Genomic DNA, 16,263 nt, shown 5'->3' with positions numbered 1-16,263 from the left:
CTTGCCAGGATCACCTTGGGCGACCCTGGGAATCTGGCGCCGTAGAAATATCTGGTGATGACCAGGAAAAATTTACGCTTAACAGTAGGAGAATTTGCCACTGTCAACTGAGAAAACTAAGGACACACCTTTATGCAGGATGTGTGAACTGGAATATGAAACTGTTAGACATGTCCTATGCGAATGTCCGGAGTTATCGTCAATAAGAGAGTGTGTGTTTGGCGAGTCTTGGCCTACACCTGCCGATATAAAGCAGATGTCTTCTAGTGACCTGTCCACCTTCCTGGAAAGGACAGTATGGACGGTGACCTAGGAATGCAACTCCTAGGGATGATGTACAATGGGTCACATGTGGCCTAAGTGCTGTGGACCAACAATCACCCTCCCTACTCTACACATACAGAAGTTCGACCCAATTAGGGAGCTGCTAGATGAAGACGACCTTAATAGTGACAAAAACCGCTCGGAACAAGTCACCCTCGACTCTCCTGAACTTCCTGATGTATTTGTTGACAATTACGGGGAATAATCAAACGACGAAAACTTGGCCCGACTTCCGGCCAACTTCCAAACAGAGATTAGATTGTCGGGAAGCTAGCCATTAGGCTGATTCACTGCGACCTTTTCACATCTATTGTGATGCTTCTTGGTTGTTAGAGCTCATTGTCTAACTCAATCCCTTTGACGAGACTCCATAGCCTTGACACTGACCCTTTCATATAGCTGGCAGCCTCTGCTTTCTCTTCCCGCATATTGCGTGTCTTAGCCTTGCTATCGCTTCGCATTTGCAGAGAACATGCAGTGCGGTTTTTTCCTCTTCTTGGCAGAACCTGCATTGGGTGTCTTCTGTTGTTGCTCATATGTTTCCTGAGTCGTCTATGCCCCGTAAGTAGACCCTCCACTTCCCTTACAACCTTACGGTTGTAGTTTAGCAGCTCTTTTTGGGCTTCCAAACAGACATAAGTGACATTCCGAAAGATTTTCAAAAGTGTACTTCAAAAGTGAAGTTCATTTTCTCAGTTTTAAAAGTTGTACTGTTCGAGGAACTGATTATTCCTTAACTATAAGCGTGCGTCCTAAAAATATGATCCTTGAAAGAATCGGCATCCTAATTGTATCGAATTACGTTATCAACACATCAAATTTTCAGAGACAAGCTACGAAAAACAAAAAAAATATATAGAAAAACATCAATAACAAAGACGATAATAGAATACTTAGGTTCAGCCCCACATCTTCTCAGGTATAAACCGAAAAATAATGATCCTACGGAAAAATTGATGAGGACCAAAATTGTAGGAAATTTGATTTTATACAACTGTGTTAATCACAGATTTGAATTTGACTAGCCCTGTATATATCATGTCATATTTTAGGTGTTGTGCGATTTATTCCCGGACACAAACATCCCATTTTGATCTATGAAAATTGCGAATACACGGTGCATAAAAAATTTCCTGACAAAACCGTGTGGTGCTGCTCAATGAAGAGAAAAAAGTGTAGGGGAAGGCTCATTACTTCGGGAAAAACTCTTAAAATAGTAAATGATCAACACAACCATATGATTAGTGGCCTTCCAGAGAGTACCTACGAAGGAAAAGGGAAGATCGTTGTTAATATTGAAAGGCCAATATGAAGTGATATTTCTTTGCGTTCAGGAAAAATTTATAATTGTTCAAGAAGAATAATTTCAATTTTTGTTGAGTTTTCATTTTATTAATGAAATGTAATTGGTCATTAAAGATTCTAATTTTGCTGTTTTCTCAAACACATCATTAAAAATAGTATATTTCCATCACATAGGTACTTTTATTACTCATTCAGAACTCTCATATTATTTATTTTGTTGGGGGCCACACTAATGAGAAATGCCATTAATAATCGCGATAATGGACGTTAACCGTAGGTGTAGCCACGACTTGACGCGATAATTTGACAACGGCAGTAACATTGCCGTTTGGCGTTAGGCGATAGCTCAAGTGGCGGTACATCAAAGAGATTAGCGCGAGAATTAATGCGATAAAGCGGCCACACTACGTCAGTGTCACTGTCAACGTCCATATTGCAAGTAAAATTAACGCCGTTTTTATCGCCAATCATGGGCATTCACGTCGACCGTATTAAGTGTAGCCACCCACTTTAGCGCGTTAAAAATTATCCCGATAATAATCGCGATAATGGGTATTGACATTAGCCGCTAGTGTGGCCCCCCAGTTTTCTGAATTATAAACTGAATACGGCTTGTCAAAATTAGGAAGAGACTTGTGAATTATATCTTTCTCTCACACACAGATTCTTTTAACGAACGCACATCTTACGGTAGGTCCTAAGCCGATACTTTGCAATCCGTTCCTAGATTTGACAAGCTGTATATTTCAGTAAGCATATTATGAATATGAACGAGACAGAGAGAGAGAGAGAGAGAGATGGGATGGAGAGAATTAGACAGGAGACGTATTGATAGTGGGAGAGAGGGAAAGGTGGAGAAAGAGGGGGAAAAGGTAGAGACAATGAGACAGAGTGAGAGAAAGGGGTAGAGTTATAGAGAGTGGGGAAGAGAGCGGGAGAGGGAGAGAAAAGATAGGTGAATTATGCATATTGCAAATTGCACAAATCATGCTTATGTGGAACATGGCAAACAACTGACTGATACTGAACGTCATAAGCCTTCTAGGAATGTCTTCCGAATCTTTGCTTTCAACTACCTACAGCTGTCTTTTACAACCCAGGTGGAGGAAACACTGTGAAAATATATTTTTTGGTTCACAGATAGATTTGGTTCAAATCCAAGATAGATGCGACTGCATTTCAGGCGGAAATTCCTCTAATAATTGGCGGAAAACAACCTCACAAATAAATCACTCTCCTTATTAGCAATATTTAACAAAACTGGTTTCTGGTCTCTATTCCTGACCCAATTGGTCTGTTATTGGAATGTTACTTAAAGTAATTTTCAAAATAGATGATGAAACTGATACCTTACATTTACAATTAGAAACAAATTTGGGCTGGTAGACCATGGAAGAATGGAACACTATCAAATAGATTCAACTAATATTTTTCCAGATTCTTTGCGATTTTTTCATTACAGATATTGATTTACATTATACCGACACGTTGTTATTTTTAAATAATTGTACTGGCTGAAATCACAGTGTATTCGTGTTACATGATCAGGCAGCGCTGTTGCAACCTGCCATAGGTTTCATCAGAGGTGCTAGGGTACGAAAGGACATCTACTTTTACGAAGAAACCATACTATACCATACTATGGCTCAGCTTAGCACAACTGGTGAGACCTATTGCAGCGCCATATGGTATTGAACCATGAATGATTCGTTTTTAAGCTTTGGTTTCATCTAATTGGCTTGCAGTGAACTTTTCACCAACCATCCCGTGGTCGACGTCAAAGTCCGGCTTTGCTACAAACCACCGTGGAAACCCTTTTTTATTGCGGCTGAGTAAGGTTTGATGCGTCTTCGTAGAACTCTATATTTGTGCTTATTTATACTAGTCCGTACTTCTGAAGGCCACGTAGGAAATCCATAAAAATTATTAAAGGTTATTTATGAGATGCCTTTTTCAGATATCCATGGGATATCCTCCACGGATAACTATTGCTTTCGCCATTATAAGTTTAGTTTTTGTACGATATTGGTCCACCTATTACTCAACTGACAGGATATATTTTTAGGAATAGTGCAAAGGATTCAGTTCGCTCGAGGACATAAACATCCTATTCTTGTATATGAAAATTGCAGATTCACTCTCGAAAGAAAACGAACAAATAAAGTATTGTGGTCTTGCTCGATGAAACAACATACAAAATGCAAGGCTAGACTCAGCATGTTTGGAAAAACGATTCAAATTGTTAGTGATGTCCATAATCATGAGTTGACGTTGACTGGAAAAACAAATGATATCGTTTCGTCGATGATAGTTAATGTGATTGGAAAATAAATGTGAAAATGACAAACATAGTTTATTGATATGTTGAATTGAAATGTATGACTTGCATTCAACAGGCACCTGTGAAGGTTCCTAACGACGTACTTCTCATTAGTATTGTTACGTTTTTACCCGTGGGTTCACCAATATAATTGACTACACTGAATGATCAAACTTAACTTCATTTCACTTTAAATACACAAATACTTCAACTAAAACTTCAACTATAATTTTAATGTACTCTTGCCTTACTAGATCACTTCGCGTACCGCACTGTAACATCCACTTCACTGTGTACTTGACTGTCTGAATACGCTTGCAGCCAGCGCTCAAATATCGCAATGGAACATCGTAGAAGTTCTCAGAAGCAGCTCCGATTTTTATGATTTTTTTTAAATAGTAATTTTATCATATTATTTGAAAACATGATAACATGATGCACGATAATTACCAAAAAAATCAGTTCTGTGATGTGTGCGTTAATTATTAGGTTGTTTAAAAATATTTGTCCGTTATTATGAGTCTGTTTCAAACTAATATCTCTGTGAATATTCATACAATTTATTCAAAATAAGCACCACAAGTTGATTAATTCCGTCAGCATAAAAGTTGGGTGCTCGCGATACTATAAAGTCGACGAATGCCGTTTTTGCCTGGTTCTGATTGGCGAAGGTTCTACCGGTAAGAAAGTCATCAGAGTGCTTGAAAAGATGGTAGTCGGTTGACGAAAGGTCTGGGGAGTATGCTGGATGAGGCAGAACTTTGTAAGTCTGGTTATCGAGGCCATAAGTGAGGTCCACCTCGACCAATCCAGCGATCTCCGTATGTTACTGTTGAAAACACACAGAAAATGCACGTCAAATAGACACAGTCAATCAGTTTAAACCTATTCGACAAATACAAATGATCACTTATGAGACATATTATTCAAATTGTAGTAATCGGAATGTTGTTGATAGGTACCAACGGAATTGTTAGATTTTTTATCACTTGGTAGGTCCAGTGTAGTATACTTTCATTTCGGCTACGTTAATAATTTCAAGATTACCAAAATTTTTATTGCCGAAATTCTGTTTCGCCCCGTATCTTCGAAACAAAGCGCCCTATCAAAAATCAAAGAACAAAATATCCTTAGAATAATCCAAAGAATAGTTCCTTAATTTTGTACTGCATGTTCAATAAACACCCTGTATATTTCTGAAAAACTTTTGGAAAATAGATTCATACTGCATTATTTTGACTGATTTTGAGTAATTATCTTATTGCCAACCCCATTCTTCGTGAGTTATAAAAACATTACTTTTTTATTGCAAAATCTTTCAATATGTTATTTTTAAGCTTCCTCTGACGGGGTAACGAACTCAGTTGTATACTGTTCTCAGAAATATATTAAAAATTCATTCCTGCATGATAAAGTCAGTATGTAGTAACTCGAGGGAAATCAAAGTTGAATAAATCGGAATATGCAGTAAGAAAACATGTCAGGATTTGCTACATGTAACCAATGAAATTTTTGTCATCAGTGATCTCCTATAACGGGTGTATGCCTTTTTTTCTGATGACAAGTTTGAACAGTAGCCTCATCGTTACTCCTGAGTACGATGAAGAAAACCCTAGATTGTGAAACTGTGATGCATCTGAACTGCCAGTCCTATTTGAAGTAAACATAACTATTCTTTAGGAAGGATTCCTTCCATAATGCTCTGACCCACTTCATTTATTTTGATAGAAGTATCTTAAGCGACAAATATCTTTATTGATAGCAATTTCAAAATATTAGGGATGTAAATTGAAACACTTTCTTCTCTTTTGTCACTTGGAGATGGACGGTACTAGAAAATTATTCACAAAAAGTGGTAAAACTCATAAAAGTCACATTATGAGATCCGCCATTTTGAAATACATTTTATTGGGTGTTATAATAGTCGGATTTCCCTGTTTTTGGATATGCTATTTAGCAATGACTTCATATTTAATTATACTTGAAAAACCTTTTATTGCAAATTTTACCACACTCGTTACATGAGCTAGATGTGGATCTTGACGGAGCAGAGGCATTAGATACTTTTAGAAAACAAATTTGATCTTTCTCATGGTCATTTGATCGTTCGAAACATTTTTTTGTGATTTACTTTTTTCTAATGCGTTCTAATATTGAGTGCTCTCAGTTTTGAGCAACTTTTGCTCACTACTCAGGAATGCAGCATCGGCAACTTCTTGAAAACCTAATCGGTCCAACGAGAACAGTGTTTTGCCAGGGGCCCAGGTTTTTTGGTAGTTTCAAGTATTTTCAGTAAGAGGTTAGTCGTTTGAAGATGAATCATGCATGACCTTCTTTTGCCTTCGCCTTCAAGAACTAATGAAAGAGTCATAAGAATCCTTGACCTTGTTAAGACCTACAGATAGTTGAATTTACTACAAATCACTGTTCATCAGATGTCGAACATCGAAAATCTGCGAAAAAAACACATGATCCTACAATAGAGCAAATCTTGACTTTTGTTTTGAGCTTGTATCTCTTTCATGATTCAATAATGTACTCCTGTAGGGGGCATTTTCGTGTTTCCAAAGTAAATTTTTCAACTTTTATCCTGCGTTATTTTATCAAGATATATGAATTCAGTGTTTCAGGTTTATTGGCGTTGATATTACTTATGGAAATTTTGGTTTTGATATTTTTTATATGCCATTTTATATGCCATATGTTCCTCAATATGGAAGAGATATAAAATAAATGAGTTGATCACGGTAACGAATACATCTCTTCAAGAGATACCTCTTTTAATTGAATAATTTGACTCATTTTTTGTTGTTACCCTTTCGAAAGTATCTTCAAAACTATGGGGTTTTATTTATTTTTTGATAAAGTATAATCAACACCGCATTATGGGTCATTGAATTTTTCAATTTTAGATGGTGTCGTCTACTACGATCGAGCAATGAAATATCCAAAACTGATATTTGAGTTTTACGAATATACTATAGAAAAAGCGCTGAATGTCAGAACGGTATGGAGCTGCGCTGCTAAGAAGAAACTAAGGTGCAAAGCCAGGATTACCTCATGCGGACCAGATATTCTTAGGATTATGAAAAACGGTCATAATCATAGTCCCACTAGAATGCCTGACTCTTTACCTACTTCTTTTTCCAAAGTTAAAGTCGTACGGACATGAATGATCTATTGAAAATTGGATAATATCGAAGCTACTTACACCATGGGGGCTATTACCACGATATATTTGCAAGTAGTTGTTGAACACATCATAATTTATTGGAATACATAATATATTTGGTTTGGTTTAATCGGATATAATTATTGTATTGACCACCAAGTGGTATAATCTAGTCTCCAGAAAAATGTTTAAGTTCACTAAGAAGTTTTGCAACAGAACCCTTATTCGAGTACACTGGGCAACAATGACAATTAAGTGTTGAACATGAATCACATTGAGAAAAATGTGATTGGCTCTCGTTTCAGAAACAATATTTTTGAGCCTGTTCTAATATTGTGTAATACAGGCCATCTATTGAATAACCCATAAATTCATCATTGGCTAAAAGTCGATATTCGAATTAAATTTACTGCTTTTTATAAACACAGAGTGACCGTTTCCGAAGTTACCTTGCTGAGCTGTTTTAAAAAATCTAAGCGCTGAAGGCAAACCAGAGTGAATTTACAAAGGAGTAAGACAAGAGAGGAATGTACCATAGCTAGGTAGACTTGCAATTCCTAATAATAGTCCGATACTATAGTGTCGGATTATTTGAGGATTCGAATATTAGAATATTTTCAAAAAGGGAAAATACCACTTTTTGAAGTCCGTCTCATGCATATAAGTGCTGAAATTGACTCTGACTCTGATCTTTGATGATGAAAACACGTATCGAGCTGTCGAAATAACGGTATAGTGTTGGGACAAAACTCCAGCTTCAAGAGGAAGTTTAATCTTCCTCTTGAAGATGATCACTTGGTGATCGCAACACGTGTGGAGGTGTTAAAATAACGGTATGGTGTTGGGGTAAAACTCCAATTCATTACTACACCAAAGGTTCCAAACAGTACATCTCAAGAGTATATCTAATTTAAACAATTATCCATACACATTGCGAAAATAATCGTAGAAAATTCTTTTGGTACTAGTCGTGTTCAGCAAATTGATTTCATTGGGAAATAACTATTTTTTTTTGAGAATTTGTTCCCCAGTGCTGCCCACATTTATTAAGTCGTTCGACCTCTTATCCCTTTTGGAGGACAGTTGTTGCAATTTGTTTAATAGATATGGCATTATCTACGGGCTGTTCAAATTATTATCGCGAACGGTGAAATATAAAGAGCCTATTTGAAAGTTCTATTGAATTATGCCAGCTCTTTTCGTTTCGGAGTTATACAGGAAAAAATTAAAAAAATAAATTATTTTTCGCTTTCCGTTCGAAGAGGTATTTGAAATCAACCTATACTGCCATATATACTTTTAATGGATCATCAGAACTTTGAACTTTCGAATAGGGACATGTACAATATTTTTGGTAGCCATTTGTTTATTGTCAACGTTCATTCAATGTAGCGAAATTCAAATTTTCCACGATATTTCTGGGAATTTCTATAAGTTGATGGGAAACATCAGATACATTATTGATTTGTTATTCAGACTAGGGTTTGAATTTACTCGCGAAGAATAAGCTTCTTCGAGGTTGGCAGATCATGTTACATTTTCCTGGTCCTGATCGGCGGTCAGTCTGCGAATACCTTCGTTAGAAAGGTGAGCAACACAAATGGGTGTCTTGGGAAATAGGCAATTCAGGAATAAGCTTTGCCATGACTGTAGGAAGAGCTATCTTGATTCTCTCAGACAACCTGTAGCCGTCCAAGTCGGAATGTGCAACTCTGGAATCATACCTGTTGAGTCTTCCCTACGGTAGCCAAAATGGCATTCTTAACAACTTTCAGTTGATTGTTAAATATTGAGGTTGTCGGATGTTGGAAGTGCAAGATTTCTACCTTGATGCCACCAGGAAACTTCCCAAAAAAATATTCAGCCATTTCGGGCTCTTTCGCTTCTTGTTTCAGGGAATCATCGTTTGAGCAAAAGCGTTTGTGGCAGTTCCTCAGGAGACCACTGTTTCCTCTTCTGATACAGATTCTGCTTCTACTGCACGAAAATTTGGTGCCAGGCGGATTCATTAAATACCCGTAACAGGGATGACAGTTGGGGTCGTTTAGTCAACTTCCATCTCCTCTGTTGTCTCAGGCCAAAAGTTGGAGAATTGATATTTTGCTACAGGAAGGACAGTTGGGTTCGTTAGGTCGACCTCCATTTCCTCTGAAGACTCAGGTTTGGATTTTTAAATTGCTCCATCGTCCATAAAGGATTCCACGAGTAGCTAGCTGATGCCTTAGCTTCAGAGCGTTTTTCACGTTGTACAACACTAGAAGTGTAAAAAAACTTAACCTTTCAGATGCCCCACCCCATTTCAGGTTTCATGGTGATCATTATGCACCACAGGGTATCTTCACCTCTTACTATAATTAGCCAGTGAAGAAAAATTTCAAGTACTTGACACTTCATTTATTTGAATAGTGTGGTATTTCTGGAATCAATTATGGTACATCCAAAAACGTATGTTTTGTTTCCGTTGGAATGAAGTGCCCATTATCGTACTTGAAAAGTGTGTCAATGTAAAGTATTGCATACTTTTAAACTTGTCTTACAAAGGAGGGGATTTTCCTTCTTGTTGGAAAATTGCTGGCGTTACTATAGTCGCTTTACTATCACTGATATCAAAAATCATGGAGAACGCCGTAAACCACCATATCCTTGAATATATGGAATGCTTTAACATATTGAGTGATCATCAATATGGCGACCTTCTTTCGTATGTCACCCATATTTGGAATATCAGAATTGAGAAACATGAGAGTTGAGAGGTGTGGCGCTTGGTATTTCTAAAGCGTTTAACCGTGTTGGCATGATGGTTTGCTAGCCAAACTTCAATGCTATGTCTTGTCGTTTCATTTTTGTGTATGGCTCTCCAGCTTGCTGAAAGAAAATTCCCTGCAAATGACCGTCGTTGGATATCTCTCGAATACCCTTCACCATCAACGCTGGTGTTCCCCAGGGATCCATATTGTCTCCAAACCTCTTTTTATTGTATATCAAGACTTATTGGAAAAAACCAAGAACCCAATATATTGCTTTGCTGACGACAGCACACTTGTCTCGTCATTACACTTGGATTCCAGGATATTGGCTGCGGATACACATCTTCATCGGCAGCAGAAGGTTGCATATCTTAATGAGGATCTAGAGCTGATTTCGAATTGGGGTGAAAATGACCGGGTTCAATTCAATGCTACAAAAACCCAGGCATCGGTTTTCTCCAATAAGATAAATGTCTCCGAACTGGATATAATAATGCCAGGACAGAAAATTCCGCTTTCTGCAAAATAGACACCAATATGTCTTGGCACAATCATGTCGCTGGCTGCTTCTCAAAAGCTTGGAACACTGTTGCGAAACAGAAAACTGTACAGACCTTCGCAACTTTTGATGCTTCATATATCTCAGATCAGACCTTCTTTTTAGTATTGCTCTCACGTATGGAGCTCCGCCACTAAGCATACCGTGAAGCTGTTGGATTTCAACCAGAAAAGAGCCATTAGCCTGATTGGAGACACGAACATCACTCGCAACCCTGTTAGTCTGGAGATTTGTCGTTCTTTTATAGAAACTTCCATGGGAGGTGTTCAAGCGACTTGGCACATTTGATTCCACCAAGAGCGGTACATATCAGAAATACGCGACGGACTGTGGCTGCTCATCATTTTGAGGTTCAGCTCATTGCACCTCGAATTTCACTGTTCAAGAACTCTTTCATTTGAAGAACTGCGTTTATGTGGAATAAACTTCCTGAGAACGTTGTTCCAAATGGATTTAATCTCCAGCAATTCAAATCCAATGTGAATCGACACTTTCGCACAGGCACTGCTCTTATAGCTTCTTAAGGATTTCCCTGTTGCGCTTGTGTTTTGTCCTTGAAAAAAATTTCACACACAGTTTTTGAAGCAGAGGTTGCGGTCCTTTTTCTGAAAGATAACTGCTGTCTTGTGTGGGTGACTTATATAATTTAAATAATATTTCAGCCATTTAATGTTCTCCAACACTACCAGTTTTTTCCTACCTGCTAATTCCCCATAGAAACCACTTTGAGGGCCCTCATTTTTTAATTTGTCCAAAGTTGTGATATCTGACCCTGGCAAGTGTACCCAGAGAAACTCTCACCTCGTGTTTTTCCTTATATCATTTCTTCATGGAGATCTTTGAAATTCATTCTCATGTCCATAAATTTGATTGTTGAGGTCTTTTTCGCGTCTTCATTCGAGTTATATTCATGAATATTAAATGGGATATATCACTTAAATCAGTGTTCAGGGATAAGCTTTAAATAACTTGTGTAAATTGGGAGGAGTTTGCGAATTGGAAGAGTGATTCTTGACTTTTTGAAAATGAAATACACCAAATATAATTTTTACTCAACGAGTTCTATGTAAAATTGTATAGATATTTGCAAATATTTGATTGCAGCGTCGTGGTACGAGTGTTATTGTTGGATAATAAAGAGTTGCCATTTCACGAGGTTTTATTTATCGACGAAACATCGAACAACAAAAAATTTAACAAAATTGAATTAAGTTATCACTCTCATTTTAATTTTCTATATCAACATTGCAGATCTGGCTATTATTGTACTGACTCTCTTTCTCGATTTCAGCTCTCATTTACAAAACAATACCGGAAGGTAAAAAACCCGAAAGTATTATATTGGATGGATACGAATTTCGAATGATTAAGGTACTCGCTGCCAAAAAAATGTGGCGATGCGTAAAAACTAACTGTGGAACAACTTTCATCACATATGACGATGTTGTGGAAATAAAAAAAAGGGTCGTCCATAATCACGCTCCCACTTTCCATGGAAGTTTGGATGAATGCAGCGTTGAAATTGTCGAAATACGTTTAGATAAGTCAGTGAAGGCGGCCAGAAGCAGAACTAATAATTCTGTGAGCAATGATGGAGATTCTGATGGCTCAATCAGGAAAATAAAGGACGCAAACAAATATATTAAGAGAATAAACGTTAGAGGAAAGACAGACGATGAAAATACCACCTTTATGGATTTGAAAATTTCCAAGTTCACTCATGGTAGAAGAGAATTTGCCTCCAAAGACAGGAACGATCAGTTGAAGAAAAGACCGTCTATAAAGCGACCAGATCCCACTCCTTATTTATAATTGGACGCCAGTTCGAAAGCAACTAAGAAAAACATTTCTAGACAAATGGCGACAAAAAAGAGTTATCAGTAAACATCTCAATTTTTTATCTTTTATTAAGGATTTTTTGGGCAATACCCGCAGTTTTTAAAAATATCTCATCTTATTTTTTGTTTTTTTCATATTTTTAGAGCAGTTTTACTCTGGAGAATCTGAGGTTCTTTTCATTTATACTTTTTTACACTTACACTTGTATGATGTACATGATGTTTTGAATTTTTTTCCCTTCAATTTGTTGAATTTTATAGCATTACCTCATAACATTGTACTACATTATTATTGAAATAAAATAAGTAAATCGTCATAATTGGTTTGTGTGAATTAAAATTATGTAAAATTTTTATTTTCATTTGGTTTTAATTGGAAAATAGTTTTTCATCACTGATATATGTGACAAGTTCAACTCGTTGACATGACTATGAGATCTGATTTGTATTATACAGGGTGTATCATAAATGATGACGTAAATGTTGTTTACATTTTTTTATTCGAAGAGATATTCAAGCAAATTTAAACAGAATTGTAAAAAGTGGTATAGCTGTATCTGTCAAAAAAATGAGTTTTAAACATGATTCTAAAGATGAACTTGATATAAATATTTTTATACAGTCTGACGAAGTGATATGACGACACCGACCAAGAAATCCCAATTCCTTTGTCGTTCTTTGAATATAACCGGATTATTTAACTCACTTTTTCTCTAATTCAAAGTTGTATACAATTATTTTCATAAGATGTATTTTTCGATCTATATTTGCATTATTTAATTTCTCTAAAATTTTAATACTTAAATTTTATTACCGTAAAAAAACGTAAGTTATGCTGTTCTTCTCTAGAATTGAAGTATTCAATTCAGTTTCTATATTATTGATATTTTCAGATTATTTTTTAACGATAGGTAATCGTGTTTTTCAAAACGAAATCTTTCTGTTACGAGTAGTAATTTATAAGTGATTCAATTTTTTTAAATTCCTTTTTTCTCTTTTTCATGACCATTCTGACAGTCTGCCAAATGATGTTGTGAATTTGGCATATGTTTTATTTTCATTTCAATTATGCATCGTCTGCATAATTTCTTGCTGTAAATGTAATGGTGAAAACGAGTGTGGCTGAGTACTACAGTTGAAATTCATTTTTCAATTCATACATATCTTTGCCTATATCCCGTCGATAATAATAATAATAATAATACTATAAGTTTATTCATGACATTTTATGATATATACATCGGAAATAATAAACAAACTTCTAAATAAATTAATAATAACCTTGAGAAGTGGAACTTGTGCCAACGTAAGTCATAAAAACAGATACATCTTCATAAATATAATCTCACATATATTATATACAAAGTATATGAACATATGTGAAAAAAGAAAATAACAAATGAATACATACATTTAAAGTATGTGCTTAACAGGAAATGCGCCACTGGAATCGATGAAGTCACCCCATGATTTGTATTTTGGAATTAATAAATTTAAAATAAAATTATTCAGAAATGTAGTTGATGAAATGTATATTATGATTTATTGAAATTCATTATACTATGATTGAGAAGCATAAATTACTGTTGAATTATTTTGGAGACTGTGCCTGGTTCTATATATCGTAAAACTACGAAACAGGCTTAGTTAGTTTTATGATACGATTGAAAGGTACTATATGTTGATTTTCATTTACTTGTCACTAAAAATACTGTATGTTTTCCAATGAGTTGTCTCAATTCCGTAGTGCTATAATTACCAAAAATTTCTCAGTTTTTTTATTTTGAAGTTTTGACTTTTTCTTCATGTGGTTTTTATTTTTTGAAAATGGAGCAAGTCGTGGGATGCGAAAAAAGTCATTTATGATACACCGTGTATAATTATTTTTCATGTTAACCAATGTTATTCACATTGAGTTTTTGTTTCATTTGTTTCATTGATAGTAAGATAATTAGATTTGAAGACCGCTGAAAATTTATTTATTTTTCATTCACTATTAGAATAAAATTTCGTTATGAATAAATGGTATGTAGTACGAGAGATCTATTTGTGCAACCCATTTTTGAAACAAAATCTATCAGTCGAACAGAATCCTTGAAAAGCGTGATAACTGTTTCGAATTCTTAGTACACAACATTTTACTAAATAGAAGGTAATCCTATGGATCTTGACTTATGCGTAAGAAACGTTCTGTGCACCTTAGAACACCTCTTTTCTTCTCTATGTGCTTTATTCATCATCTGATGTTCGTGATATATTTTAAAAATTATAAAACGCAACACGTGTTTTGCTATATAATAGTTTATTTATCTTCTTAGGAATCACACGTTGAAAAGTAAGATCTCGTTAGAGCTTAGCTCGCACAAGTTTCTCAACTTCTGAGAGTTGTCGTTCGTATGGGGGCGACAGCTGATTAACGGAATAATATATTTTAAACAGATTTTTTTAAAAACAGGCGTGTCTATAGACACCGCAGAAGAAGAAGCTATTGTAAAGAAAAAGCTATTGGATAGCGAATCAAATGTTGCATTTTTGTAAAAGTATTTAGTGAAGAACTCACAATGAACTTTTTTTTTGGGGAACTTCACTTTGAAAATATGGATTTTAGTACCGTATTTTGACTGAGACTTCAGTTTATAAATTGTGTTGAGATCATTTTCACTAATCATGAAATTTGAACTTATCAGCATCATCGGTACATACACAGTTAATTACGACTAGTTAATTTTATTTATATGACCGGTTTCGGGTTTACCCCATTAAAAAGTATAAAATTGAAATGTGAAATTCGAAAACTCGGTTATATCAGGAGTTTTTAGGTAAGTAAGGTCAGGTAATTGAACGAACCACTGCCAACTTTAAAATTCCACTCTGAAGATTGGTTGTTAAACTTATAAATTCCAGAGTGGAGACCTACATAAATCAAGTTGCTCGTTTACGGATATAGGTCTCCACTACCTGGCCTATAGGTTCAACTACCTGTCCTTCCATCTTACCTAAAAACTCCCGATATAATCGAGTTTTCAAATAGGGTTAAACTCGAAACCGGCCATATAAATAAAATTAACCAGTGGTAATTAGATCAAAGTGTTTTTATTAATTTCATTAGAGTGATCGTGAATTACCACAAAAAAAATCATTAATCACACATATGTATTGTATTTTGGAATTTGTCTATAAATGAAGTAAATGATTGCGACTTTCTTCATATAGATAGCTTTCTGAAAATCTCAAACGTTTTGGAAAGTAAATATACATACCAATACAAAACAAGCAGTATACATACCAGTAATTTTCAGGTTATGAGAGCGGAATGAGATTATTATTCGAAACGCTATTTATTTTTGAGTGAAATTTGTAAGTACGACAATTCACAAACTGATTGTGCAGTTACACTATAATTTCTTTGGCTTAGTCTTTAGATTCATTCATTTTTCGGATTGTAGAACGTTGAGAACAAATATTCAGATTACAAATAGGTATTTTTTATTTATTGAATGTTTTTTTCTGTACTAGTTTGTACATGTTCCGTGTTGGATGTTCGTCATATTCTTCTGGACGTAATTTCGTACGTGCATATATTGCCTGCCTCCTGTGATTCAGTGCCTCACATTCGCATAAGATGTGTAGAGCTGTTTCTATCCCTTCGTTGCATAATTTGCAGCTGAGGTATCCGTTATACAGCCCCATTTTATTCAGGCGTTCTCTAAGCGGACAATGACCGGTTAGTAACCCTGTAATTATTCTGAGACGGTCCCTACTATATTGAAGTAGTTCTTCGGTTCTTTTCTCGGACCTGTTGCAAGGTACTTCTGTCTAGTACTCTGTGTGCTTCTTATTGGTCCACATCCTAATCTGGTTTCGTGTTTTGATGAAGTTGATGATACGCGTCTAGCGCATTCATCAGCTTTATCATTACCTGTGATTACTGAATGTCCTGGCACCCAGTACAAAGTTGATTTGTTCCTGTTCGCAAGTTCATTCAGTTCTTCATGGCA

At 35.8% G+C, this 16,263-nt stretch overlaps 1 protein-coding gene across 47 annotated transcripts in view; it reads left to right on the top strand.

The window, feature by feature from the left end:
• Positions 1-16,263, top strand: part of LOC111504582 (uncharacterized) — a 377,607-nt gene that overhangs the window by 57,643 nt on the left and 303,701 nt on the right. Inside the window, exon 4 of one of the 47 annotated variants that reach the window (XM_023159173.2) lies at positions 11,719-14,303. The exons of 43 other annotated variants lie outside the window; for them this stretch is intronic. In XM_023159173.2, coding sequence (XP_023014941.2) covers positions 11,719-12,239 — 521 coding nt within the window. In that variant the 3' untranslated portion in view covers positions 12,240-14,303. Of the gene's footprint in view, positions 1-1,376; positions 1,803-3,694; positions 5,181-6,861; positions 7,137-11,718; positions 14,304-16,263 lie in introns of those variants that run through there. 3 more of the 47 variants (XM_074182061.1, XM_023159200.2, XM_023159206.2) reach the window with 3 other exon arrangements.

Source organism: Leptinotarsa decemlineata, unplaced genomic scaffold (genome assembly GCF_025532065.1).
Source record: "Leptinotarsa decemlineata unplaced genomic scaffold, Ldec_3_MD MMD2_tig00026328_RagTag_RagTag, whole genome shotgun sequence".
NCBI classification, from domain to species: Eukaryota; Metazoa; Arthropoda; class Insecta; order Coleoptera; family Chrysomelidae; genus Leptinotarsa; species Leptinotarsa decemlineata.
Note: the sequence above shows the minus strand (reverse complement) of the source record. Positions and strands in the feature narration are given on the sequence as shown.